The following is a 26,707-nucleotide window of genomic DNA, read 5'->3' as shown; positions in this document are numbered from 1 at the left end:
CTTGGCGTCCGGAGATCGGGCCAGCAGTGCCCGGGAAGCAAGTGCGCTTTGCGCCCCTCTGGGCCGGTTCTGTCGCCTGGCAGAAGCCTTCCTGGAGGCCCTTGGGCCCCTTGGGTGGGGCGTGGCTCGAGGCCCCGCCCTTGAGGCGGGAGGAGTCAGAAGGCAGGATACCCCACCCCCAGGGCTCGTGATCCAAGTTCTCACACCAGTGGCTAGACGCCAGACCTGGAGGCGGCCGGGCTGCAAACGCGTCCCTAGCACAGCGGAGAATCGAGGTGAGGCCCGCTGCTCTGCCCCACGGGACGGAGCTGCGAGTGGGCATGGAGGGTCGGGATTCCTCTCACTTCTACTGGCCTTTCCCAGGGGCAGAGTTTTAGTCTTGCCTTTGACTACCGGGTTCTTCCCTTCCTTCTGACACCGGCTTTCTCCATCTCTCTCCTTTTTCTCCCAGTACAATGCTGTCCTCATCCTCTGCCTCTGTCTTTTGTCTCCTTGTCTCTTCCAGTTTTTCTCTCTCATCTATTTCACTTTGTATAGTCTATCTCTTCTTTACTGCCTATTCCCCCTGTCCTACCCCTAAACCAAATCCACCTCCCCAGCCCTCTTTCTCTCCCCTCCCTCCTCCAGATTTCTCACAAGAAGTCTGCCTTGCATTCCCCTCTCCCCCTAACGCACACACCCCAGGTTGATTTTTGTTTTGTTTTGTTTTTTACTTTTTAATTAAATTTATTGGGGTGACGTTGGTTAATAAAATTATATGTTTCAAATGTATGATTCAATAATGCATCATATGTATATCGCATTCTGTATGTTCACCACCCAAAGTTAAATTTCCTTCTGACATCATATATTTGACCCTCTTTACCCTTTATCTACTTCCCCTCTCCCCACTTTACCTCTGGTAACCACTAAACTGTTGTTCATGTCCACCAGTTTCTGTTTGTATTGTTCATTTGTTGCTTTTAGTTTATAAAATTAAGTTGACTTTTGGGGCTGCGGTTCTTTTCATCTGTCCACCTATCTTCTCATTCACTGGTCCTATGTTGCTCCATTATTCTCAGTCAGGACTTGTGCCAGGTTCTAGGCTAATAAAGGTGCATCTATCTGCCCTAGATCCTTTCTCTGACAGATTCTATCTAAAGATCTGGGCATATAACCTGTTCAGTCCTGTTGCGGAGGGAAATACATAAATGAACAAGTTATAAATCCCTGAGTTTTCAGGGCGAGGTAAAAGAAAATACTTGGATTTAGTGACAAGGCAGAAATTGAATCCTTTTCTTGACAGTTACCTTTAGTAATAGGCATAGACAGCCCCTAAGGAAGCTAAACCTTGCCAAAATATTTAGGGGACAATGGAGCCCATACTATTCTTATGTGATAGCAGTGCCAAGGCCAGGCTGGTGGGGAGGGAGACAATAGGAAGGCCCGGGCTTTGCATGTGAAGCATTTAAGTCAGAGTTGAAATAAGAAATTCACTGTCTATTTCCCAAATATGTACTTGTCGATGCTGCTGATGTGCAGAAATTAATTTACATCATTACAGTTGAATGAGACAGGCATTTTATAGCAATTATTATAGCATTTGAAATTAATGGTTTTGTGTACATTAAGTAGAACCATGGTGGAAATATTTTATTCTAATATCAAAGATCGTCTTAGGCACATTCTAAAGGAAGAAGTCTAGATAAATCTGAATCATTTTTGAGGAATAAAATAGAAGTATTGTATATCAAAGCAAATTTTTTGCTTTCTGTTAAAAATTTAATTTTGTCAGCATTACATTATTTTATTATTTAATAATTTATAATATATATAGCTATATGTTCAAACACACATATACTCAAACTATATTTTATACACACACACACTAAATTGTAAAAAAAAACAACAACAACTTTGTTTTTAAAGCTATTAATTACCACCCAACAATTGAAGCTTTGGGTTCTTATAAATAATTTAGCTTACCTTTTTAGTTTATTGTGATATTTAATGATAATTCAGCATATTTAACTATTCAGTTGATATGTCGGTAGATAAATCACATAGAAGTAAACAAAAATTAAATATGATGGAAGAGGATTGCAGTGTGTTTATAGAAAGAATTTTTCATTTTAGATCAAAGTATGTTGGACAAATTCTAAGGTATATCCATGGAACTTTGAGTCAGAAGACTGTTTTCTCAATTGGAGAGTTAAATTGTCTTTTAAGTCATTTTAACCACTGACTTCCAATGTATTAGAATTCTGGGGTAGGGTGGGGTGAAAGAGTTGGTTTTCAAATGACTTAGAATTATGTGTGCTTTGCTTAGAAGATTTCTTTTTCAGAAATCCAATAGGTGACAACTTTTCTTTAAAAAAAGTAATCATACCATTTTTAAAACTCCAGGTTAAGTCTCAAACTTCAATGCTTTAAAAAAATTTCCCCCTTTAAATAGGCTATATCTCTCTAGCAGATGACACTATTGTTGACATCAGGCAGAGGCTGGCTGAGAAGTCTGATGTACAAACTTGGTCCACGTGGCCAAGTTGTGTTAGGACTCCAGCTGACCTCCTTGTGAGCCTGGTGGCTGGCTGCATTCTGGGAATCTTGCATTTAGTTTTGCTTGAACAGAGCAAGCATTGGCGCTGGAGGGGTGTAGGCATAGTTGGACATGAAGCCTATGGGGGCTGGCTGAGAAGACCTCTTCTCCCTCAGCTCCATGTCACCATCAGTCAGCCTTCAGAGAAGCCTGTGTAACTCTTCAGTGTTTAATTTTCTTAGGGTTCCAGAGTTAAGATTATGCCTAGAAAAATGTGTTTCTCTTTTCAGGAAAACCAAGAACCTCACAGTGTATATGTAGAAGAGATAGATAGATTATAATCCTTTGGAATCTTCCAAAAGGGTCTGAGAAGCATCTCCAGAGTTAAGGGAAACCATAGAATTGGAGCACAGGAGGTATTTTCTGTGCTTGTTTGTTTTAACTGATGAGGAAGGCAGACACAGGAAGCCACTGGCTGGAGGTATAGATGGTGTCACTGAATATGATCTAGTTTCTGAGCTGCAGCTTGGAACTACTGGAGGCTGGCCAGCTGACTTGGGGTAGAGAATATCTTCAGATATCTCAGGAAAATGAGGTCTCATAGTTATTTGCTCAGAGCTCTTTTCTCTCTAAGTGTGTGTGTGTGGGGGGGGGGTGCTGAGGAAATTTTTTGGCTGTTTGGTCATTCATTGAACAGTATTGTGCACTGGTCCCTGGGAGCATCCAAGTAGAGGAAAGGTGGCCATGACTCTTTTAACCCTTTGTACCAGTGTGATAATAAGTTGATAAATTGATATAACCTAACATTTATTGAACCAGTCTTTTTAGCACTTTATTTATTTTTTAGGTGAGGCAATCCTTGATTGACCTCACAGATTGCAAGGACCTTGCCAGCTTACAATCCCTTATTTTTCATTTTTTACGCTTACAGCACTTAGTCTTCTAGGTGATCTCCCATCCAAGTACTAACCAAGCCTGATCTTGCTTAGCTTCTGAGATTAGATGGGATCGGGCTTATTCAGGGTGGCATGGCCGTAGACCCTCTTTAGCACTTGATATATTAATCCATCTGATCTTTATAATCACTTGATGAAGTGGGCACCAAGGTGATCCATTTTTTAAAGAAAAATGGGAAAACAGAGGTAGGAGAAGATCAGCACCTTGTCCAGGGTCACAGGTTTGGGAAGAAGAAAGCTAGGTTTGATCCAGGCATCTGACTTGAGAGCCTGTGTACTTAACTCTATGTGACACGACTTGAAGATTACATGGGATGGCCTGGTTATGGCATAAATAGGTAAGTAATATGAGAGAATGTGACCAGTTCTTCTCAGATGAAAAAATGATGAGAGTATGTTGTTACTGCCTTGGAAATGGATAATAAACAAAGAAACATGCTTTTAACACCATGAGGTGGGTGAGGCTTCATTTCTCAGAATGCGGCACTTGCCATGTCGGTCAATAGATCACAGAAGGGTTGGGAGCCTGGGGAGAAGCATCGCCATGGTAGGGAAGGTTGGATGTGGGCAGATACCCTGTGGATTTGGTAGCTCAGTTTCAGAGGGTTTCAGATTATCAATTTGTAATCTCATGATCTAAGGGCTCAGAAAATATTGGAGAGCCTGAGATTGAAATCAGGTTCTTTTAAGAGGAAGAACATAGGGTGGTACTAAAAGATGTCTGTGAGGCTCAGGGGATTGTGTTGCTCAGCTCAGACTGAAAGAACTGAGGAAGACCAAAGAGCCCCTTCTCAGGACACACACACAGTAGAGTGACAAAGACCAGTAAATAGTGTCAGGGGGTGAGAGCCAAGGATGAACTGTGGCTATAGAGAGAGGAGGACAGCAAAGTGTTCGTTAGTATTGGTTTGGAGCAAAGAGAACAAGGGTTGCATAGATCTACTGGCTGCCAGGGCAGCTAGTGTCTTTGGAAGGACAAAGAGGAAGGAGCAACTTTGCTTTGCCTAGTGCTAGAGAACTACCCTCTAGCTTCAAAGAGCATTTGGAGGTCTAAGTAGGAAATGAGTGAGACAGTGCATGTAGTTTCCTGACCCAAGTGTGTGCATGTAGTTTCCTGACCCAAAACTCACTGGCAAAGGCATGGAGTGACCCCAGAGATGACATCACATATCTGCAGAGGTCATCTGAGTAGTATTGGGGTATATGACAGAAGTGCATGTAGCTGGGAGCTGGATGAGACTTAAAGTCTGATGCTGACCCCAGGAAAGAACCTAGGAATTTATCAAAAAGAAGAGGCGAGCATTAGGAGTTGGCAGGGGCTTCCTGTTGACAAGCTATGTCAGACTCACATCATTTTCCATTCTGAGAAGCTTAGATCTGGTGATTGGTGAAGACACAGTGGACTGAGGTTAGATAGGTCTCCAGACAGTTTTGTAGAACATTCTTTGCAATTGTCTAAGTGACCTCACCCCAGCAGTGCTGATGCATGTGAGAATGGCAACTCTCAGGAGGTCATTTGGAGAGCTGTCTGGGATAAAAAGAGAGAGAGAGATGGGGATCCAAGTGTGTGTGTTACATGTGCATTTATTTGAATATAAGTATATGCCAAGAGTCCCCAATCAGCATCTTCATCTACTCCTTTTCTCCTTCTCCTCCTCCTCCTCCTCCTCTCCTCCTCCTCCTCCTCCTCCTCCTCCTCCTCCTCCTCCTCCTCCTTCTTCTTCTTCTTCTTCTTCTTCTTCTTCTTCTTCTTCTTCTTTCTCCTCCTCCTCCTCCTCCTCCTCATTATTATATCATCTCCTTTTCTTCTTTCTCCTCATTCTCATTATCATTATTGAGATTCATCTGACAGCATCGATGGAGGGGGAAGTTGGATGGATATCTAAGATAGCATTTGGCAGAATCCAGATCCACAGTGGTCTCAAAAAGCTGAAATGTAGTGCCATTTAGCAATGTGATATTTGGCAGATTGAAGATAAATGCACTTGGATTGAGCCATGCAATTTTCTGCATATGATTGTTGTGAAAATTCCATGAAATAAGGTGAGTAACCCTCTGGCATGTTGACACTTAAGTAATCAATAAACAATGACTTCTATTCTTATATCATGAAGGATCCTGGTAGCAAATATTCCGTCTTGCAGAAAGACCACATGTCCAAAAGTTCAGTGCTGTGGAGAGGGTTGTCACAATTGTGGCTCAGGGCACTCTGGACAGTTCTGTCAATAGGGTCCATAGGGCTTTGGTTGGCTAAGGTTGCCTGAGCTGTGAAGGCAGCCCAGTGGGGCTGTCTACAGAGGGCTGTTGGGGTGCTGTAGGACCAGGAGGACAGCAGGGAGGCTTCTGCCCAGGCTTGGGAAAGACATCGTGTGGTTCTAAACTGTCATTTGGAGAACTGTCTGGGATAAAAAGAGAGAGAGAGATGGGGATCCAAGTGTGTGTGTTACATGTGCATTTATTTGAATATAAGTATATGTATATGTGTGAATGTATGAGTTTGAGTGTATGTGTATGTGTGTATATATTTGTATGTGTGGAGGTAGGATGCACCTGACATGTGTGTCTTTATAGAGCTCATGGAAGCTTAACTAAAGGGCTTCAACCCAATCATTAAGTTTTGAGAAATGAATTTACTTCACCCTGATCAGAGTCATGCACTGGTAGATCTTAAAGGACTGTGGAGATAGTTTAGCCCAGCCTTAGTTTATAGATGGGAAATTGAGTGTGAGAGATGTGGGGTTGTCAGTTCAGGGGCACTCGGTAGACTAACGTGGCCACTTCTGTCTCTTCTAAAAACATTGGCCAGCATTAGTCTCTGATGTCAACAGCATCTCCTTTGAGGAATTAGTTTGGAAAGGATGTTAAGAAATGCTCAAGATTCCCCTTGCAGCACAGTTTGGACTTGGTGCTCACTGCTAGGGGCACCATGAGAGTGACATGAATAGTGCAACCAAAGCAGACTTGGAGGATACACTCTTGGGTTTCAATCCCAGCTGCAACTTCCGTTTGCAGGGGGCATTGAACAGGGTGTGTAACTTTCCAGAACTTGAGTTCTCTTATCTGTAAAAGAAGGTAAAGATGGAAGGAGGGCATATGCAAAACACCTGTCACAGTCTCCTGCTACTGAGATCGAGGAAGGGAAGGATGTCTGGGCTTCCTTTTTCATGATGGGCAAGAGGCAGGACAAGAGGAAGGAGCTGACATGAGTCCAGGTGGTATTTATGCAAAACAGGCCCATGGAAGTTCCTGTGAAGAAACAGCTTAGCTGCCCATGTCCTCCTTAGCCTGGGATAAATATTTTCTAATGATGAAAAATTGGAGCACTCAGTGGAATACAGCCTAGTTGTACTGCTCATCAGCTGAGCAGGGTGCTTGAACATTGGTTTCCTAGTGTCGAGAATTCACTGGTGGAGCTGATTATGGAAAGGCAGAGATGAATGCTTCCCTGGCAGGAATGATGGCACCCTTTCCTCCTCGGTGCCACACTCATGCGTGGCCTCTCTATGTCTCCGCTGAAAGCCTCGAGAGCCAAGTGGAGGCTTGTCCATTTGAGTATGCCCAGCAGGTGGACACAAAAGGACAATTGACAGTTATCAGGTAAACAGAAGAAAAACAAGTGGATTAATGCGGTAGGAGAACAAAGTCTACCCTTTCAGTGAGTAGAGATGGGAGAGAGGTGGCTGACCCCTAGGTGTAGGAGCAGAGGCCAAGCAAGCCCCAGACCCACCCCATCATGTCTAGGTATTTATTGCTTCAGCTTTTATCTCTCTGGACACCTGTGCCTTCGGGAGCTCCTATCCCTAGGTGCTTAAAGTTCTTGGCACTTTGGATTTTTTGGGGGAAAATTGGCAAGGAATGAAAACTGCCCTAAATAACATGTTAGAACTGTCAACAAAGTCATAACTGTCTGGTGGATGCCTTGTGTGCTCTGTTAACACCAGTAGCTGCTGTCTGGATGCTGACAGGGGAGCCATGCCTCTGGGTGGCAGCATTGTGCAGTGTGATCCTTCCTCCCTAAGAGAGTCCTGGAAGTGAAAGCAGGTTGCATAGAACTCTGAGATAGGGTGAGTGTGGCATCTATAGTAGTCAGGGTTTTTTGGATGCAAACAGCTAGTAAAGAGCACCTTTTCTTAATGCCTGTTGCTTCCTCTCTCTGCAGAGCCCTGTGGTCCAAGTGTGGCTGGCCCAGCCATTAGGGGAGCTCTCCAATTTCATAGCTCTTCCTTGGGTCAAGTCCTCCAGACCAGCAAAACCCCGAAGATGACAGCTGTTGGAGTGTCCACCCTGCTAAGCTGTTCCAGGCCCTGCTAGTCAACATGGCTGCTGGGAAGGGGGATCTGCAGAGCCCTTCAGCTGAAAGCAGATGTCAGCTTAGTGAACCTGAGCAGCACCAGGGCTGCAAGCCAGTGCTGCTGGAGAAAGTGAACCACCTGGACTCTGAGGCTGCTATGGATGGTGGTAGTCAGGATGAGTCCTATGCTAAGCCGGTACTGTCAGAAACCTCAGACAAGCTCAGGTTGGGAAAGCCACTGGCTCAGAAAGTGTGCTGGGAACAGACACGGAGTGCCTTTACTGAGGTGACTCGGCTCAAGAAAAGGCTGGAGGACAGGCAGGCCATGGATAGGGAGCATGGTGACCTCACAGGTCAGCATAGCTCCCAACAGCTGACCCAGGACATCTCTCAGAAACTATCTAGCAGCACAGTCTTTTCTGCGTGGTCTAGCCGAACCCGAATGGAGCAGAGAAGCACCTTCAGCAAACCAGCCCAGTGTCCATCAGGGAGTCCTGGGTCAACCTCATTTTTTCAGGGAGGCAGACCTGCAGATGCCCTCGGGGAGCTGTTGGGACTCATCAAGACAATAGATGGCCCTTGTTGGGGTCAATTTTCAAATTCCAAGCTTTTGGTGGGTGATTTCTGGAACCTGCAAACATTGCCACAGAATGCTCCTCTCTGTAATGCTTTCTTGGGTGCCCCCACACTGTGGCTAAAGCATGCCATGGCCCAGATACCCACACCATCCTCATCCTCCTCTACTGCCTCTTGGGCCCTCTTGCCTCCCACATTCACCTCCCTGGGCTCGTCCACCCAGAACCGGTGCGCAAAGTGCAACCTCTCTTTTCGCCTGACCTCTGACCTGGTTTTCCATATGCGATCCCACCACAAAAAGGAGCATGCAGGGCCTGACCTACATTCTAAGAATCTGAGAGAAGAGGCCCTCTCATGCCCCATTTGCCATGAGTACTTCCGGGAGCGCCACCATCTCTCCCGACACATGACTTCTCACAGTTAACAGGTGACTGTGGAACAAATCTCTAGGTGCAGTGTCCAACATTTGCCAATGAGGCAGAGATGACTCACCAGAGCTTCCTTTGAAAAGGCTGTGTGCATTTGTCTTCAGAACTGTCTACATTGGAGTGCGTAAATGAACAGCTCAGTCAGAATTTAAAAAAGAAAGCCCTTGGCTGTGATGTGTTTTAAAGTAAATAATGTCATGAAATAAAATGATACGCTTTGCTAACTCAGGGTATCAGGACTACTTGGCACAAAGTGTTTATTACATCTTCAAGAGTAGGGGCCCTGTTTCTCTCACCATTCCTTTTGCTCCATATGAAGTCAAGTTTGGCACAAAGCATGGGCTTTGGAGGCAGACGAACTTGCATTTGAATATTGGTCCTTTTACATACTAGACTTGACAGTTAAATTGCTTTAATGTCTGGGCTCTAGTTTTCTTATCTGTAAAATAGAAATCATAACACCTCTATTTTAGGGATGTTGCTAGGGTTACATGGAAATATGCGTGGAAAATGGCCAGCATCGCATCTGGCACAGTGTGACCACTGAGTAAGCACTGTTTATTATCATTGTCCAGATTAGTCAGCTGTTATTAAAAAACTAAAGTGGCAAACAACACGAAGTATCTGTTTTTCACTCATGGATATGTGAGTTTGCTAGGGTCAAGCTGGTCTTGGCAGATCTTAGCTCGATTTGGCTTCAGGTCACATATTTCAGTCCATGCTTATTTTTTTCTCTAGGACTCTTGGGCTACCCAGATCACACTTCTTTCATGGTTATGCCAAGGGCATAAGAGGGCAAGTCTAAGTACATAAACATGACCTACACCTCTATGTGGGTCACTTTTGCTAATGTTTACTTGGCTAAAGCAAGTTAATGCCAAGCCCAAAGCTAAAGAGTGAAATGTGCATGATACCCACGGTGAAGCTATGATAGAGAGTGAGTGTTATCATACTGCTACAGGAATATAAAGACTTGGGATCAATTCAACCATGATTCTTTATATTCTGAATATGTACAAAAGGAAAAATGGAACAATGCATGTCCCCACCCACCATGCACCCCTTAGCTCTCAGGAAGGGAGGATGTGCAAAAGTTTAAGTCTTAAAATATTGTGAGAATTGGGAGAGTTTTGGGTCCCATTATAATATATTCTGCTTATATATGTTTGTCCTTCCAAACTTTAGGTCATAAATTTTGATGTCATGCAGACCAGTTTGTGTGAAAGATATTTGTTGGGAGTTCTTTTGAGTCAATGCAGTTCTTTTGACTAGTCTCCACTTCATTTTCAGGATTTTTTCATTTGACCTGCAGTTTGCAGCCCTCTGGTGGGGCATTCTCACAGAGCTCAGGCTTGTGGTTGGGAAGGAGCTGATGGGGGTACAATGGGGGAGGCCCAGGTCAGACCTGTGGGGAGAGGAGTGTAGTACTCCTGGAGGCCTCCTGAAGAGCAGGGGCATGAGCTGAACGTCTGAGCCCCAAAGTCCAGCAGAGGCCGATGATTCAGACAGGTAGGACAGTGGCTGGGGAGGAGGGGTGACCCAGAGCTATAAAAATCCTGAGGTGCTACAAGGTCAGTGGGAGGAAAACTGAGAGGAGGAGATGGCCCTCAAGAGGAGATGGAGACAGGAAAGCCTCAAAGGGGAAGAGTGGACTGGGGCAGAGGAGGGCTGGCTCCAAGAAGCACTTCAAGGGGGCCTTTGGCTGCAGTGGGAAGGGTGGGTTGGAGGGGAGGAGAAAACCGCCTGAGCCCGTTTTCCTTTGCATCTGAAAGAAGCCAGGGGTTCTCCCTGCAGACATCAATGGAGCACTTCCATTCGCACAGGGCACAGGGAAGTTTGGAGGCCCTGCACTCCTTGAGAGGGATGAGGAATGGTCTGCAGGCCAGCCCCTTTGGGAGCTGCGCAGGGGCAAAAGTTGCTCACAGAGAGGCTGTGCCCAAATTGGCTGAAGCTGTAGGGATCCTCCCTCTCCTGTTGTCCCATGTGAGACAGAAAAGGGCACCTCACAGGTTTTGAACCTGAGGCTCCACACTATGCAGTGACATATATCATTTAATCCACCCAGGAGATGATATTTAATTCCCATTTTACTGCAGAACTAAGCTCCAAGAGGTTAATTGACTTTCTTAAGACCGTGAGTATAAGAACAAGACCCCAGGAACTTCCCACTCTGAGCTCACATTCTTCCCAGCCTATCACACATTTCCTCAGCATGTGCTCATATGGCATCATGTATGGTTTAAAAACTGAGACTTAGGACCAGGTCTTAACTTCAGCTTGCACCATGCCCAAACTCCCATAGATACACACATTTCCTATTGCCCTTTTCTTTAACACTTTTCAATATCTTGCATACTATGTTATTTTATTGACTTGTCCTGTTTACTGTCTCCCATCACAAGAACTTAAGCTTCATGAGGAATTTTTGCTGTTTTGTGCACTGCTGTATCCCCAGCAGCCAGAACAATGTGGGCACAGCAGGTGTTCAACAGAAATTTGTTGAAGGAATGAATGAGATGCCTAATTCCAGTCTCCTTGCTGACAAACCTGAATCAGCTTTCATCTGTCAAATTATGTGCACAGTCATTCAACTCTGGCTTATTGGATTGGTTCGTAATTTATGACTTTGAAAGGCATAAATACACTGGGATAAGACAAAATAGAAATTTAGAATTGAAAGAGACTGTAAAGGTCTAGTCCATTTTCTCACTTTACAGTAGTGAGCACTGAGGTCCACTGATGAGCTGATCTGCAAAGTGATACAGGACAAGTGGTGATGAGTCAAGGCCTCAGATCCCTGATATATCTAGATCTGTGTGTGTTCCCTGGCCTGTCTATACTCCTCAAGGAACCAGGCATCATATGGAATTATTACTAACTATGACCACATCATTTACAAACAAGGAAAATATTTTGAAAAATAATAAAGTTAATTAAATTAATTAAATTTATAAAGAAGCATAACAAAACATCCCCCAACTCAATTTTTAAGATGGAGCTTATTTTGGTAAAAAGTGATGTAGATGCTCGTTGCTTTGTGGTTATTTAAATCGACTGAAAGATGATTTTTAGAGGTGATGACACACAGCTTATACATGTGGCAGTTCCTGCTTGTCACCAGGCTGGATTCCCAAAGCCCCCTTGGCAGTCGAATCCTGTCTCCTTTGTTCTTCTCTCCTGCCCTCCTGTATCTACCAGAGAATAGTCTCTTTTAATCATGACTTTGCCCAAGCTCTCTTAGCCACCTTCTGTACCAGTTAAAGTTTGGCTGGTGATTTTGCCATAAAACATCACATCGGCAGGTATGAATTTTCTCTACAATTCTGGGGTAAGAATTGCCACATTTCTTAAATTCTCTGTATCAAATTTAATCTCTGCACCCCAATCTCATAATTTTGGTAGAATATGCAATCTGTCATTTTGAAATTCCTCACCTGCCTTTCAAGTTCAGAGAAAGTTCTCCCCCACCTAAGACGGCACCCTCTCTTAGCATCACACCATCTCCCCATGCTGCTTTGATGTCTTTGCTTTTATTCTCCAATGTGCTCTATCTTCTGTCCTCCACCTCTTGCAGGATCCTTCACATTTTTCTGGCAGTGCTGTCATTAGGTGGGGAACATAGAAGCCATCTAGTCAATGAACAGAAAGGCTTGGCTAACTTCTTAGACAAAGGAAGGGGAAATACCTATAGTGACTGCAAAAATGGCTAATTGTATCTTAATAAATCATCTCCCAGCATTCGTTTATAAAAGTCCACGAGATGTCCTAATGAGGCTAAAATAATGCATTCTGAATTCACATCCATTTTAGTTCTTAATTTTAATCAAGATATGCTTTTCTTTCTGTTTGTATCTGGAGGAGAATTAAAACCTTGATAAGGCTGGAATCCTGGATTTCAACTTATGACTTGAATCTTAGACCATGGATCCTACTCAAATAATCATATAATTAGGTTAATGAAAGTGAGTGAATCCCACTCTGTTCTGAGGGAGAGGAGAGAAAAGAGAGGAAAGGTACTCCTGACACCTAGAGCTCATGTTCTGGATGAAAGTTCCTCAGCACCATGCCGAACACAGGTTTAAAAGAGGCCAAAAATCAGGATGGTATGTGGAATTAAGGGTCAACTGATTTAGTTGGTTTTTAAACACTAAGTCAAAATGACATGGACTTAAGGAAGCACATTAGTGATGGTGGTGGGGAGGGACAGGAGCTGGAGACCCTTAACTCTATTATGGTCCCAGTCTCTAATAGGCTGGGTGCTGGGCCTGGCACTGCTAGCCCCAGCATACTGCCCTATTCCTCTGGACACATAAAGAGGATTCTCCGTAGGGTAAAAGTCAGTAGATATTGTCCCAGGGTTAACTTTGCATCTTTCTTTATTTTGGTGGGTGCTCACACCCCCTGGAGGCAGCAGGCCTCCACTGCATGCCACTTATCTTCAGAGAAATGGTTAACACACCCTAGCTATTTGCATAATATTTTATTTTTTGTAGTACAAGTCACGTGGGAGGTCTAAAGATCACATAGCAAGATATGAATCCCATACAAAATAAACCTTTTATTTTAAAAAATAAACCATTCTCCAATGTATTTTAATTTTTGTTACTTCTAGGAAAGAATTTTTGGAAACCAATTTTGCATGGGGACTGAGAAGACAGTGCATGCTGGGTGGAGGGCTGGGGTTATTTAAATTCAACTTTTCTCTTCCCTGATCATCTTGTTTTCCTGGGTAGAATACAAGGAAGCCAGTGGCCTCTGATATCCTTGCTATTCTAAGATGCTTGGATTAGGAAACTATTTTCGGAGCCAGCTGCCCTGGTCAGCAAGGCAATGAATAGGTCCTTAGGCCAGGTGGCACTAATCCTATAGGGACCAGGATGTGTGAGATGGGTGCCCTCCAGTGGAGACCTCAGAGGCAGGTTTCCTTGCAGTGTGCTTCTGGCTGTGTCATTTTTCTGAGCCATGTTTTCTTCCATTAAAGCCGTGTGGGTCCTCCGTTAAAACCATAAAGCCAGGGCCATCACTGACATGCAAACGTGGTCACTGGTTGTGTGTTGAACTGTGTGGGCAGATGCAGGAAGCAAGAGAGTAAGGTGGGGAAAGAGCTGATTTTCTTCTCTGGTGCTCCAGTTTAGCTTAAAGAAAGAAAACCCACGAGATCCTGCAGGTGCCCCCTTCATAACCCTTCTTGAATAAGTGCCCGGCCCCTGCTGCCCTAGTAGGGAATGTGGATCAAGTTTCCAGCAAGGATTTGATGATGAAGTACACCTTTTCTTTCTTCTCCTAACTACATAGAGTTTGGCAGAGGCATGGTTTGTTCTGTTGGAATACACCTGCATGGGGCTCCCAGGACCCAGAGCCGCTTTCTTTCATCCTGCCCACCCTGGCCCTGTGTTGTCGGCCCCTGGTCAGGGAGCAGGTGTGCTCCACTGAGCCTACCTCCTGAGGCTCACATCTGGTCTCCTGGATCTTCTCTGCCTCTACCACTTGTTGTGGCTGGCCTGACACCCTCAGGATCTGTCCAAAGGTGGGGACAGGAAGAGGATATGGGCCCAGCACATCACTGTGTTCCTTTCTCCATATAATGACTCTGTGGTTTGGTTGCCCTGAGTGTGGTCTGGGTTTGATGAAGATAAGGAAGCCCCTAGTCCTGTCCTGGCCTACAGAGCCAGCTTTGAAACTCTTTCAGGTCCTTTATAATCCATTTGTCACTCATGTTGTTACAACACAGCCTAGCTGGAGTCTTCTGGGCACTCCAGCACCCCTGGATGCAGGCCAAAGGGGCCGCCCTCAGCCCTTCCTGCTCACTCTTGACTGACTTTCCTTCTCACCATATTCCAGGAGGGCTAGAGAAATAAACCCCCTTGAGTGTCTCTACATCATGTAATAATGCCCTTTCAGTAGAGAGGGGCCTCATTTGTTCATTCATTCATTCATTCATTCGTCATTCATGGTATGCTGAGCTCTTCCTACCAGATGCCAGGTTTGTTTAGGGCTGGAGGAGCTGAGGCAAACAGATTAAGTTTCCATCCCTGACTGCTCCATAGGACAGCTGGGGAGATTGATAATGTAAGAGAGACAAGCACTGTAGCAGGGTTCACAGAAGATTGAGCAAGTGCACAGAGAAATCAAGGGACTTTATCTGACCAGATGACATCTGAGCATGTCCTGGACAATAACAGTTCTAATGAATAAAAAAAAAAGATTGCAGGATACATAATACTACTAAAATTCAATCGTGCAGTTAATCTTACTTGAATTTAGCAGAAGGAAAAGGAACTTAAATGAAATCTTCCCTTCTAACCAGGCTTTCCTATTTAGATAGGGTTGGTTCAAAGTTTTCCATCTTGGTATAGGTGATGGCCCAGCAGTGTGCCCAGATTCCACAGCTCTCTGGAGTTTGGGGGCAGGAGGGCTGGTGAAATCAAGGTTGTGTGGTTAAGTTAGCCCAATGCCCTGGGGGACGTGGCCTGTGGCAGTTGCAGCCTGGTCTCCCCAGACAGCAAGGCCAGGAGACACCAGTACTTAATCCTCACTCAGATATCTTGGATCCTGGGGCTCCAGGAGCACTAAATGGGGGCTGGAGTCCCCCCCCCCCCCCCGCTCTTGTAGCCTCACCCTCACTGTTACTTTGGGCAGGATCTCTCACTTTTGAGTCCCCAATGACTCCAGGAGAGCAGGGTTTCATGGCTCCCAGGGCACTAGCCAGGGGCTTCTTTCCCTCAGGTTACCCTTGGGCTCCCTGTCTCCTTCTGGTGCTTGCTCAGTTTTGGAGGAGGTCATGGGATTTGCATGCTACAAGTTCTCACCCTGTAAGGAGTGGGCTTGGTCACTAAAGGCAGTGCAGTTGCAGGCTGTACTTGAATGAGTAGGGCAGCCACCCAGACTACCACCTAGGACTGCTCTTCTTTTTTGTAGCAACATGGTATGTTGGGACATCGCATGGCTTTCAGGATCCTGACAAAAGCTGGAGAACAGGGGTGTAGAAATAACATGTGAAGGAAAGATAGATTTGCTATGTAGAATTGGATTGAGAGGGTTTGGGATAGGGAGGAGAAGATTCTAAGTAAGCATGGACTTGTCTTCAAGTGTCTGAGGGCTGCCACCTCAGGAAAACACAGACTTGCAGCCCAATATTCACATGTGTTCACAGGGCATCCATTACCTGGGGTAGATCTGGATTTCATTTCCCCAAAATAACTACTGTGGAGAAGGCTAGCTCCCTGTCCCTAGATGTTCAAACAGAAAGGACTCTGGCAGCGGCAAAGAGACGGGATGGATGAGCTCCAAGGGTACTTCCAACACAAATTCTAACCAGAGCTCAGCAGGCCCTTTCTGCCCCTTGTGGGACTCATGCAGGACCATGTGCCTGAGGTGCCTTAGTGTCCATAGTGTGTGGCCCAGAGGTCCCGCTCATCCTGGGGCTCTGCCCACGGAGGCCCTCTTGGGGGCCCTGCTGACCTGGACTCCGCCGGGCCCTTCTCAGAGTGTATTGGAGCATCTCCTTGGCTCTGGTGAGGGCTGTTTCTGCAGGGACAGCCACATGGGGCACCACACCCACCCCTTCCCAGGAGCTGCCATCTGCAGCCCCCACTGAGCGAGCTGTGGGGATGGTGATGTAGAGGTGGGTATCATCCACGTGGTAGGTTTGTGGAGGCTGGCAGCCCCCACTGGTCACCTCCCCAACAACCAGTGCCCGGCCCAGCCTCTTCATGATGTATGTAAATTCCTCTGCAGCGCCGGCTGTCACACCACTGGTCAGAATGACCATGCTCTTCTTGGAGCCATAGCGTTCACCTGCAAGAGAGAAGGCCTTTTAAGATGGGGAGTCAAGTCATCTCCTTGGGGGAATCTGCCTCCTCCAAACTGCCTGGACCCAACAGATGAGGGCCTGAAATTTAGTTCTGCATGCTTGTGTCCACATGCAAGTCACTTCACCTTTCTGAATCTCCAGTATCTGCATCTGTAAAATAAGGATAAGAACGTGTACCCAACCCTAAGCATGTAAGTGCTTCAGAACCCCCTGTGCCGCCATGCAGGTTCTTTTACTACCAAGTAGTAGGGAAAGGCTTGAATTTTTTTCAGAAAAGGGCATGCTTCCTTTTTATGAATGGGAACAATTAACCTGGTCAGATTTTCTTTTTACTTTAGATTCTCAGAAGAGCTAAGTTTGTGACTTGACAAGTCTCTAAGACAAAGATGTCTAGCAGAAATGCAATATGAGCCACAGATGTCATTTTATGTTTTCTAGTAGGCACATTGAACAAGTATAAAGAAACAGATGAAATGAATTTTAATAATATTTTATTTAACTCAATATATCAAAAATATTTTCTCCTCAAAAATATAATTAATAAAATTATTGATGTGATATTTTAAATCTTTTCCATAAAATACATTCAATATCTGGCATTCATTTCACACTTTACACATCACAATTCATATGTGCCAAATTTCCTTGCTCAGTGGCTGCCATATTGGACATCACGGTTCTAGGACCCCATGAACTACAGAGCTGAGTCTATTTTAATACCTTGCTCTTGAATGTCTATTTGAATTTAGAATTCACCTGGTTCTGATTTTTATTTACATTTTGCAATATTATTGAATGTGTGTCTTGAAAGTTCCCCCCAAATGCTTGTGTGATAAGGAAAATTGTAGGGTGCTTTTCTGGTTATAGCCATACCACTTTTGGTCTCCCAGTTCCCTTTTGTTGATGGGAGTGCAGGTTCTTTGGTTTTGTGCACTGGGCAAGGGTGATGGAGTGAGGCTGTCCACCAGGAACAGGGCTGGGAGAGTCGTGGCTCTATAAAGCATGGGGCCTGCACAGCTTCTTCAGCCTCTGCTCTGGGCCCAGGGCAGGCAATGAAAGCCCAGCAACAGAACTTTCTTTTGGCAGGAATGCTGAGCTGCTGCTAAGTGTTCAGGTAAGATGAGCACTGGAAACCCAATGAGGTTTGGTGATGGGCATGGGAGGGAGATCCTTCTAGTTCTGCATTTGTCTTGCAGGCTGATGGTTATAGTGGGGAGAATGGGAGGCGTTTGTGTTTTAGACAAGCCAGAGTTTAAGTTTTGGCACTTTCACTCACTAGCTAAGTGATATTAGACAGGATAGTCTACCCAGTTGAGACTCATTTTTCTCCTCTAGAAAATGGGCATAATTGTACAAGTTTTGTGGGGATTAAAGATCATACATGCAAGTGCATGGCATAAGACAGGGACTTTATTCCACTTATTATTACTTTAACCTGAACTCAAATGTCTTTCTCTAGTTCTCCAGAAGTTTCTAGAATAAGAACAGGAAATGGAAGACTTCTGCACGCACCTGCAAGTTGGGAGTGGGTCCAGAGCTCACTAACAGAGTCATTGGGCCGGCTGTAGATTTTGTCCAGCAGAATGGGAGGGCCTTCCTCGAAGAAGTAGGAGCACAGGGCAGAGATGGAGGAGGTGGGGCCACCAATGTTGAACCTGAGAGAAGGGAGTGGAGGCCACTGAGGGCAGAGCTCACAATGAGACCCTTGGTGCCCCTATGGGAGGCTGGGGTCTTTGTCCTGTGGAAGGTTCTAATTCCAGGCAGCCTCAGTCTAGTGCCACTTCCTCTTCCTACAGAATTATTTGGTTGGCGGTCCCCAGAGTACGAATCTCTTGAGAACAAATTTATTTAGAGTATACTACATACCATACTCACCCCTTCTAATCACGTATTTATTGTGTGATACATATTGTATACATTACATTAAAGGCTCTGCCAAGTCCTGTAGTCAGGAACTCAATAAATTCCCCTGCTTCCTGACCACAGACTGTTTCCCTGCACCCATGCTGCCTGTGAGAGGAACACATTTTGGTAACAGAGTCCTCCCCAGTTGCATTCTTGATAATTTCACAAAACCCACTAGGTGTCTTGGTTGAGGTATCCTAATGTGGCACTTAGTGTTGTAGAATGCTCAGAATTGTATGCATCAAAAGTGGAGTCTGCATTTGTACCGGGCCATTTAGATTTAGCTCATTTTGTGACCTCCCTGGGCACATCTTCTCATCTTGGAAATAAATAGTGCAGGGCTGGCAGTGTGTTAGGAGCCTCTTCTGGTTGATAATTTAGGATGGCCCAGCTGGAATCAGGGCCCATGACTTCGTGTCTGAACATCCATACCTCAGGCTGGAAAGGGCTTTAAGCAAAGCACACCTGTAGGCTATTCAACAAATGTGGCTGGCACAGTTAAGCAGATAGGGACTTAGCATGAGGATAGTTTGGATGTTTAACAGCATTTGAAGAGTAAAGAAATCAGAGTTACACATAAGAGACCCCAAGCTCAAGTTCTGGGCACACACTGTGGAGCCCTGGGAGACGGTTTCTCTTCCAGGAAGAACAAGCCTCTGGGATCCAGAGCCACCTAATGATGACTAAGAGCCACGGGAATGCTGCAGGCCAACTACCAGACTTGGAAACTCCATCTCAGCCAATCCTTGCTGTATCTCTAGTAATGGGAGTAGGTAGGGGTGGGAACCGTTTGCATCCCAGGGGAGCATCCTGCCCTTTCCTGTGCAATGGAAGGTGCCCATGGCAAGCCTACCTCTGGACCTGGGAATCACAGGGGGCCTGGGTCTGGCCACTGCCACAGGGCATTCTTTGACCTCCCACCTGTTATAAGACAGAAACCCACCTCTACGAGGCACACCTTTACAGAAGCAGAAGGGAGGTGGCTAGCTGAAAACATTCTTTCAATAATCATTTTGTGAAGCGAAAAATTCTTTTTTGCAACAATAGCAGCTAATTTGCACATTCTCTCTGAGACTTTGGCTTTATGATTCTCATGCCCAGGGTAGTCATGCGCTGCTTTTGTATGATGTGAGCCACAACCACAGGTGGAGACCTAGCTGTCTCAAACATGACCGACCATCAGAATCACCTGGGATAATACCTATCAAACACACAGATCACTGGGTGTCACTCCTGGAGCTTTCAACTCAGTAGGGCTGGTATAGGGCACTGGAATCAGTATTATTTGTGTCTACCTTCCTCCTCCCCACTCCCTCTCCAAGAACTCCTATGACCAGGCACATTTGGGGACAACAGAATTGGTCCAGTGATTTTTTAGCCTGGAATGCACATTGAAATCATAAAAGGAGCTTTAACCAGAACCCCTAAACTAGCTGGCCAGAGCCCTGATAGTCAGGTGACTTAGTCCCTTTTAGCTCCAATTCTGTGTCCCAGGGTCCGTTTTTCCCCCATGAATAGACCCATAGCTTTTACTGTTTTCTGGCAACTTCCTTTGCTTGGCCAAGAACCACTGACCCCTAGTCCACTGACCTCATGTCAATAATTATGGCATCCGTGTGTACAATCTTCTTCCAGACATGTTCCACCAGCAGCTCTGAGACCTGGGTGAGTAGCTCACAGTCTCCAAACATGTCAAACCTCAAGTAGCCAATGTTGTCCTCAAGCACGTTAGTGTGGAAGGAAAACTTAATCAGATCTTCAAAAACTTCAGGGGAAGGGATCTGAAAGATTAAAGGGCCCGGCTCAGTGTAAGAAGAGAGGAACAGAGTTTAAAGCTTGGGAAAGTGGACACCATGAATTTTCTTCATACCATGAGAAATATTAAGGGTATGCAAAGGAAACTAACATTTCTGAAAGAGGTAATAGGTGCCAGGACCTTTTCTGATGGTTTTGGCAGGTTATGTGGCAGGCAACTCTAAGATACGAACCCACCTATGGTCAGAAGCCTTCTTACTGAGAAAGCTCATGTGTGCCAACCCCATTCCCTGGTGTCCAGAGCTGAAAGACCCAGACATTGTCTGCACTCTGTTTGCCCTGACCTCACCAGACATTTTTTGATGTCCCTGAGCTCATTTTATCCTCTTCTAGGACAGGGAGGGACAACGTTAGCTACTGGGATCCTGAATCTTTACCAGGGACTTGTCCCGTGATGAGCACTTTGCAGCACTTACCATCACCTTCATGGTGACATTGTAGAGGAGACACCATTATCCCCATCTTTTGGTTAAGAAACTGAAGCACAGGGTGATAAAGCGACTTGCCCTAGGTCACACAGCCAGTAAGTGGTGGAGCTAGAATCTGAATCCACTTGTGACACTAAACTGAACTCTGACTACACTAGAAAGGAGTGAGCCCCTCAATTTGAATCTGGAGGCCCTGCGAGCTTAGCATAGTTCTGGCACTTACTAGGCTCCCTTAACATGCCTGGGCTTCCTTCTTCCTCCAAGGCTGCTAGAAGGCAGGTTCTATGAGCTGGACTGAAGGCAAGTAGCCAACAGGGATATACCACTGTTGACTGGGACATACAGCCTGCAAGCCCTGCTGTAACATCAGTCACAAGCATTTTGACTGTAGGACACTGTCCTCTGCATCCTCCCAGGCCTCAGTTCCCCTTTCGTAAAATGAGATAACAATTCTGAAGTAGATGCTTCAGGTGCCCTCGGTCCTCCTTTGATCTGAGCTGCAACTGGACCCCAGCTATCAGGGTCCTGCCTCCAGCACACCTCCATAATTTTTTGCTCTCTACTTTGAGACCTTCTCCAAACTTCTTTGGAATTTGAGAAAGTTCATGTTCCCTGGGGGGACCCTCAGCCAATGGAGACTAGAAGCTTCAGAGGGACACCTCCATTTGTCAGGGTCTTGTTGGAATCTTCAGAAGCAACAGTCTCGATAATGCACCCACCTGTCAGCTTTTCCATCCTTCCTCCCACTCTCCCTGCTCCCTCACTCCTACTTCAGCAACTACCTCCCACATAAATTGCCTACACCCATGCCCTTATCTCAGGCCCTGCTTTCAAGGAGACCCAAGACAACTGCAGCCCTGACTATGCAGTGAAATCATAGATGATAACCCACGTGGAGAGATGTTGTAAATGCTGCTTTTGATGTAGCTCTTTGCTGATGGGAGCTCCTGGGGAGAACTATGGCTTACCTTGGCCACTGGTATTTCCCTCATCTACCCAGCAGCACAGCTCCTCAGCACTGATTCACTTTTTTGGTGTTTCCCCAATCTTCAGTGCTGGCTTTACATATTCTGACCATATCAGCTTCTCTCAGAATTTCTTACCCAGCTGGCACTTGGATCAGGGTGCGTGTCCAATGAGGGCAATCCCTTCAGGATGCAATGCTTTGCATTGTGGGAGGGGAGGGGAGGAGAAGGCTGTCCATGCCTAACATAGCAAAACTCATGGCCATAATTCTCTGGGCTGGGCACTGGCATACTTGGCCACTCCAGGACCTGCATCCAGGTTCCACATTTTAGCTCCAAGGCACTGTGAGGCCATGCCTTCTGCCTGTTTTCCTGTCTCCATTTCCCCAATCCATCTACAAAAACTGTGGACCCCTGAGGTAGGCAAGTAATAAGCATTAACTCAAACCCCACATTTCCAGAGGAGGAAATTGTAGTAATCTCATATGACTTATTGATCCCTTTCACAAAACTGACGATGAGAAGCCCTGCAAACCCTTGCCTTCCACCAGCCAAGAGCGAAGCTCCTTTTATATCAAGGGTTTTTAAACTGAGTTCTTGTGGGTACCAATGTTCCACAGAGGTGCTCAGAGACCCCATGGGCATGGGGAGCAACTAAGATGACAGGATGTGAGAGAGAAAAAGATGTGACTAGTGAAAACTTAAGCATGAAAACAAGTCTGGAAGCCATTGTCTTGTATCACGCACAGAGCTCTGGATGTGCAGACAATTGGTCAACTCCCCCCAGGACTATGCTGGGCCAAGTCTCCCTTGTATCTCACCTGCATGGGTACAATCCCAGGAATGCGGTCCTTGGCATCCTCAGGGATATGGGCTGTCTTCAGGTGTGGATCCCCAGACAACACCTGCAGATCAGCACCCAGCATCTCAGCCAGGGCTCCTTCTGAGGTCACCCTCGAGTAGCGGCCCTGCAGACGGCTCAGTTTGGCAGCCATCTTGGCCCCCAGCTCAGGAGAGGCGTAGTTGTCGGCAACAAGCTTCCCAGTTGTCTGCAGCACAGTGGGTACCTTGGCGCGCAGGGCTACTATGTCTCGGGCTGTGGAGAGGGCCTCACTTGTGGGCACAGTGATGTCAGGCTCCACTCCTGCTAGGTCCCAGGCCTCGCCAGTGCTGGCACTCAGGGCCATCTGTGTGGGCATGGAGGCATATAAGGGGCTGCTGCCCACCTGGTAGATGCCCACAGAGAGCGCCCCCCCAGCGGTGGGCTCCCCAATGACTGTGGCCCGCTGCAGATCCTGCATGGTGTGAGCAAAAGCCTCAGCGGCCGACCCACTGGTGTGGCTCATCAGGATGTAGAGGTCTTTGTGGGGGCCATAGCGCTGGCCAGCCACCTGGGGCAAGGTCCACACTTCTGTGACCCTCGAGGTGGCCCTGTCAAAAACAGAATAAAGGTGTTGGCGGGGCTCTGCCTCAAAAAAATAGGAGCAGAGTAGGGGCACAGCTGTGGAGTAGCTGCCAGGATTGTAGCGCAGGTCGACAACCAGTGCAGCTGTGTCTACCAGCTTCTGCCACACCAGCTGTACCAGCTGTGGCCCAATGGCCTTCACCGTCTCCAGCTCGGCCATGGCATCAAAACGCAAATAACCCAGCTGGCCAGGCAGCACCTCTGTCTTAAAAAGGGCCTCGATGAGGTAGGAGAGCTCCTCTGGGGAAAAAATGGCAGGGGGTGGTGGAGGCACCTCTTCTGCTGCCAGCTCACCGGGGCTGTGGAACACCAGCAGGCGATGGTCCCCGGACATCTCCTGCAAGTCGGCTGTGAGCTGAGAGGCCAGGGAGTCCAGGTCCACAGCTGTGCGGTAGGCCCCCTGGGCCAGCTTGGCTCTAAGCAGATCTCCTGTCTGCCCTACAACCTCTGGGCGCGCATAGTGAGCTTCCAGCAGGCGTCCTGTGCCTTCTACCAAGGCCCCCAGGCTGCGGTGAAACTCTAGCACCTCCTGAGCTTTGTCCAGGGCCTCCTCAGCCAGCACGATGGCATCGGGCACCACTCCGCCGCCCAGCCAGCACTCTCCATGGTTGTCAATGAAGGTGAGTACGGGCACAGTGAGCACCAGGCCGCTTTCAGGCGTCTCCAGCAGGGACACCGTGTGGGTGTGCAGCAGGCTGCCTGCCGTGATCTCACCTACCAGCGTAGCCCAGCCCAGTGACTGCATGAGGAAGGCCAGCTCCTCGGCAGCAGTCGCAGTGCGGTGGCTGGTGAGCAGGTACACCCCACGCTGGGAGCCATAGCGCTGGCCTAGCAGCTCTGTGCGGCTGAAGTGCTCCTGTGTGACATTGGTGCGGCGGTCATAGGTGGTGAAAAGGCGCACAGGGCCAGAGTCAGGACCCTGAAAGTAGGACAGCAGCAGAGGAACAGCGGAGGATGGCCCTCCAGGGTTCTGGCGCAAGTCCATAATGAGGTGCTCCGTGTCCTGCAGGGGCTCCCACACCTGGTGCAGGATGTATGGGCCCAGTGCCCCTAGCACGGAGGCATCTGCAAACCTATCGAAGCGCAGGTAGCCCACGTTTCCTGGCAGCACTGACACCTGGAAAACGGAGTCCACTAGAGCCTGCCGGGCAACCTCATCCTCTGGCACTGCTGGGACCACCTCTGGTGGGTAGTCAGCTCCAGCCTCAGGCCCAGAAGAGGTTTCCCTGGGCCTAATGGCTCGCACCAGGAGCCTGGGGTCCTCAGACACAGCCTGCAGGCCAGCGTTGAGCTTAGTAACCAGATCTTCCTCAGAGACCACTGCAGCAAAATCCATGCTGGCCAGGTGGTGCAGCAGGGCCGGCACGCGGTCCACCAGTGTGTAGTAGTCCTGCAGAGCCTCCTGTAGGCGCCGCATGACTCCCGGCAGGGCCCTGCGCAGGGTGAGAATTGCCAGGGCCTTCTCTAGGGCCTGCTCTGCCGGTGTCCCAACACAGGGCAGCACCCCACTGCCCTCCCATGTCTGGCTGCCTCCTCCCAGGGGCCCCAGGGACCTGGACACAGGCACAGTGAGGAAGAAGTCAGACTGGCCTATCCTCAGCTTCTGGAGGTCTAAGGCACCCCCTACGGTCCGCTCGCCCACCACGATGGCTCTGCGCATCTGTTTGAGAATGTATGCTATGTCTTCAGCCACTCCCCCGGTGTGGCCACTAGTGAGAACCACCACATCCTTGTCAGCACTGTACCTCTCCCCCAAGACCTGGGGCAAGGTCCAGATCTCAGTGGTCGTATTGGAGGGGCGGTCGTAGATGGTATCCACATGCAGAATCGTGTTTCCTGGGTGCAGGTAGGAGATGACATAGGGGATGCCGGAAACGTGGCCCCCAGTGCAGTGTCGGAGGTCCAGCACCAAGGCAGAGGTGCCCATAAGCTTTCTCCAGACATTTTCCACTAAGAAGCCCCCCAGCTTGCTCACTACCTCCTGACTTGGGATGTCGTCCACTCGCAGGTAGCCCACATTGCCCTCCAGAACATCGTGGCGGATGCCTTTCTGCAGTTGAGCAAGCAGTTCTTCTTGTGTGAGGTGGGTGAGTGCTGGCACCTGCTGGGGAGCCATGAGGGCACTGGGTTCATAGGAGATGACCAGGCGAGGGTCATTCAAGGAACTCTGTACCCCGGCTGTCAGGACATGGGCCAGTGTCTGAGGGTCTGAGATACCTAAGATCTCGCGACTCTTGATGGCCTGCTCGATGGCTTCCTGCATCCCCATCAGGTTCTCTGGGAAGCAGTAGTTATCCAGGAGGACCTTGGCCATGTCCAGCACCAAGCTCGGCTGGAAGAGGTGTGTGGGGCCAGCCAGGCCACAGAGCAGGGTGGACAAGAGCAGGGCCCATTCTCTTGTCATGGGGAATCAGAAGGAGGGCTGGCTCCTGCACAGAAACTTTCTTGATTGTGCTCAAGGCCACAGCGCTGCCCTGTGTGGCTGCCCTCTTTCCTTGTCCTTCTCAGCTGGCAGACAGAAGGTCTGAGGCTAAATGCGGGAGTTGGGGTGTGGTTTCCACCTTCAGTAAGCCTTTAATCCTGTCTAATTCAAGCGCATCAGCCCTAGGGACTGGGCAGAAGGGGCCAAGGTGGTTTAACCCAGAAGATATACTAAATGTCATTTTGCTGTGTCACCTCTGTACATAATAGTTTGAATAACTACTATTTATTTTTGAGTCCCTGCCACATGTAGGAACTGTGCTCCATGCTTTACAAGCTGTTGTCTTCCTTGCAAGTAGTTATTAACCTGCAAGTAAAGAACATTTCCCCACTACACTGAGTGGTCCATGCTTCTCAAATTAGGTAGAACTCATTGGAGGCATGGTTCTGTCATTCTTTATTTTGTGGTCTTAGGGAAGTGTCTCACTTATTGTGTAATAATGTAAGAAAATATGTGTAAAGTACTTCACAGTGTCAAGCAAGAAGGAAACATTCAACTACTAAGTTTTCCCTGTTAGATATTATCTCTGTGTTATAGCTGAAGAAACAGTTTTAGTAGATAGGGTATGTGGGGGTAGAGAGAACAAGCTTGTGGGAGTCACTGGCTCAGACAATGCAGAGTTTGAGTCTGAGGTTCCTATCAACTTCAAGGCTTAAAGTTTATTCCTGTGTCCTGCTAATGACTCCATGGAACCTGTGTGGTCCTCCTGACAGCTTTAAAATGATGATAATGACATGTCTGGACCTAGTGAGTGAGGAGGGGACCTGTTTTCCAGACATCATGGAACCAATGACTCTAGGTCGGATGAAGTTAGCTCTGAGATACAAGGAGTGTCCATTTTCCTGCTGGTTGAGGGCTCAGACCACTGCCTGCTGCTCTCAGAGAAAACTAAGTAGTAGAACTTGGGTCTCTGTGGTCCCAGGCCCCACAGGTACCAAGATCAGTCTCCTCATCTGCACGGAGCATACGAGACAGTCCCAGGTGAACCAACTGCTGGACAATCTGCTTCTTATTTTCTGCTTCTTCACATGAAAGTCATGTGAGTACTTTCTAGATTCTAGAACC

At 47.2% G+C, this 26,707-nt stretch overlaps 2 protein-coding genes across 7 annotated transcripts; one reads left to right on the top strand and one right to left on the bottom strand.

Annotated features, from left to right (window-relative positions):
• The first annotated feature begins 212 nt into the window (after nt 1-212).
• On the top strand, nt 213-10,018 carry ZNF488 (zinc finger protein 488). 6 transcript variants are annotated; one of them, XM_016142838.2, is made up of 3 exons: nt 226-275; nt 7,419-7,538; nt 7,634-10,018. In XM_016142838.2, the coding sequence occupies exon 3, from the start codon at nt 7,791-7,793 to the stop codon at nt 8,763-8,765; it is 975 nt and encodes a 324-aa protein (XP_015998324.2). In that variant the 5' UTR covers nt 226-275; nt 7,419-7,538; nt 7,634-7,790; the 3' UTR covers nt 8,766-10,018. The 6 variants fall into 6 exon arrangements, with proteins under 6 accessions (XP_015998322.2, XP_015998324.2, XP_015998320.2 ...); XM_016142834.2 differs by lacking the exon at nt 226-275 and adding an exon at nt 5,362-5,517 and having other exon boundaries at nt 6,866-7,538; XM_016142837.2 differs by lacking the exon at nt 226-275 and adding an exon at nt 5,362-7,071.
• A 6,102-nt stretch (nt 10,019-16,120) lies between these two features.
• On the bottom strand, nt 16,121-25,564 carry RBP3 (retinol binding protein 3). The gene is made up of 4 exons (XM_016142777.2): nt 22,517-25,564; nt 20,078-20,268; nt 18,095-18,237; nt 16,121-16,566 (listed from the first exon to the last, which is right to left on the bottom strand). The coding sequence occupies exons 1-4, from the start codon at nt 25,562-25,564 to the stop codon at nt 16,121-16,123; spliced, it is 3,828 nt and encodes a 1,275-aa protein (XP_015998263.2).
• Between the last annotated feature and the right edge of the window lie 1,143 nt (nt 25,565-26,707).

The sequence above is a fragment of the Rousettus aegyptiacus genome, unplaced genomic scaffold, assembly GCF_014176215.1.
Source record: "Rousettus aegyptiacus isolate mRouAeg1 unplaced genomic scaffold, mRouAeg1.p scaffold_m13_p_6, whole genome shotgun sequence".
NCBI classification, from domain to species: domain Eukaryota; kingdom Metazoa; phylum Chordata; class Mammalia; order Chiroptera; family Pteropodidae; genus Rousettus; species Rousettus aegyptiacus.
Note: the sequence above shows the minus strand (reverse complement) of the source record. Positions and strands in the feature narration are given on the sequence as shown.

Excerpts from the sequence above, each read along its gene's own strand:
- ZNF488 (XM_016142836.2), top strand. The coding sequence starts at position 7,791 with ATGGCTGCTGGGAAGGGGGATCTGCAGAGCCCTTCAGCTGAAAGCAGA.
- RBP3 (XM_016142777.2), bottom strand. The coding sequence starts at position 25,564 with ATGACAAGAGAATGGGCCCTGCTCTTGTCCACCCTGCTCTGTGGCCTG. Across the intron at positions 18,238-20,077 it reads GCCATAATTATTGACATGAG|GTTCAACATTGGTGGCCCCA; the intron begins GTCAGTGGACTA and ends CCCTTCTCTCAG. Across the intron at positions 16,567-18,094 it reads GACCCACTCCCAACTTGCAG|GTGAACGCTATGGCTCCAAG; the intron begins GTGCGTGCAGAA and ends TCTCTCTTGCAG.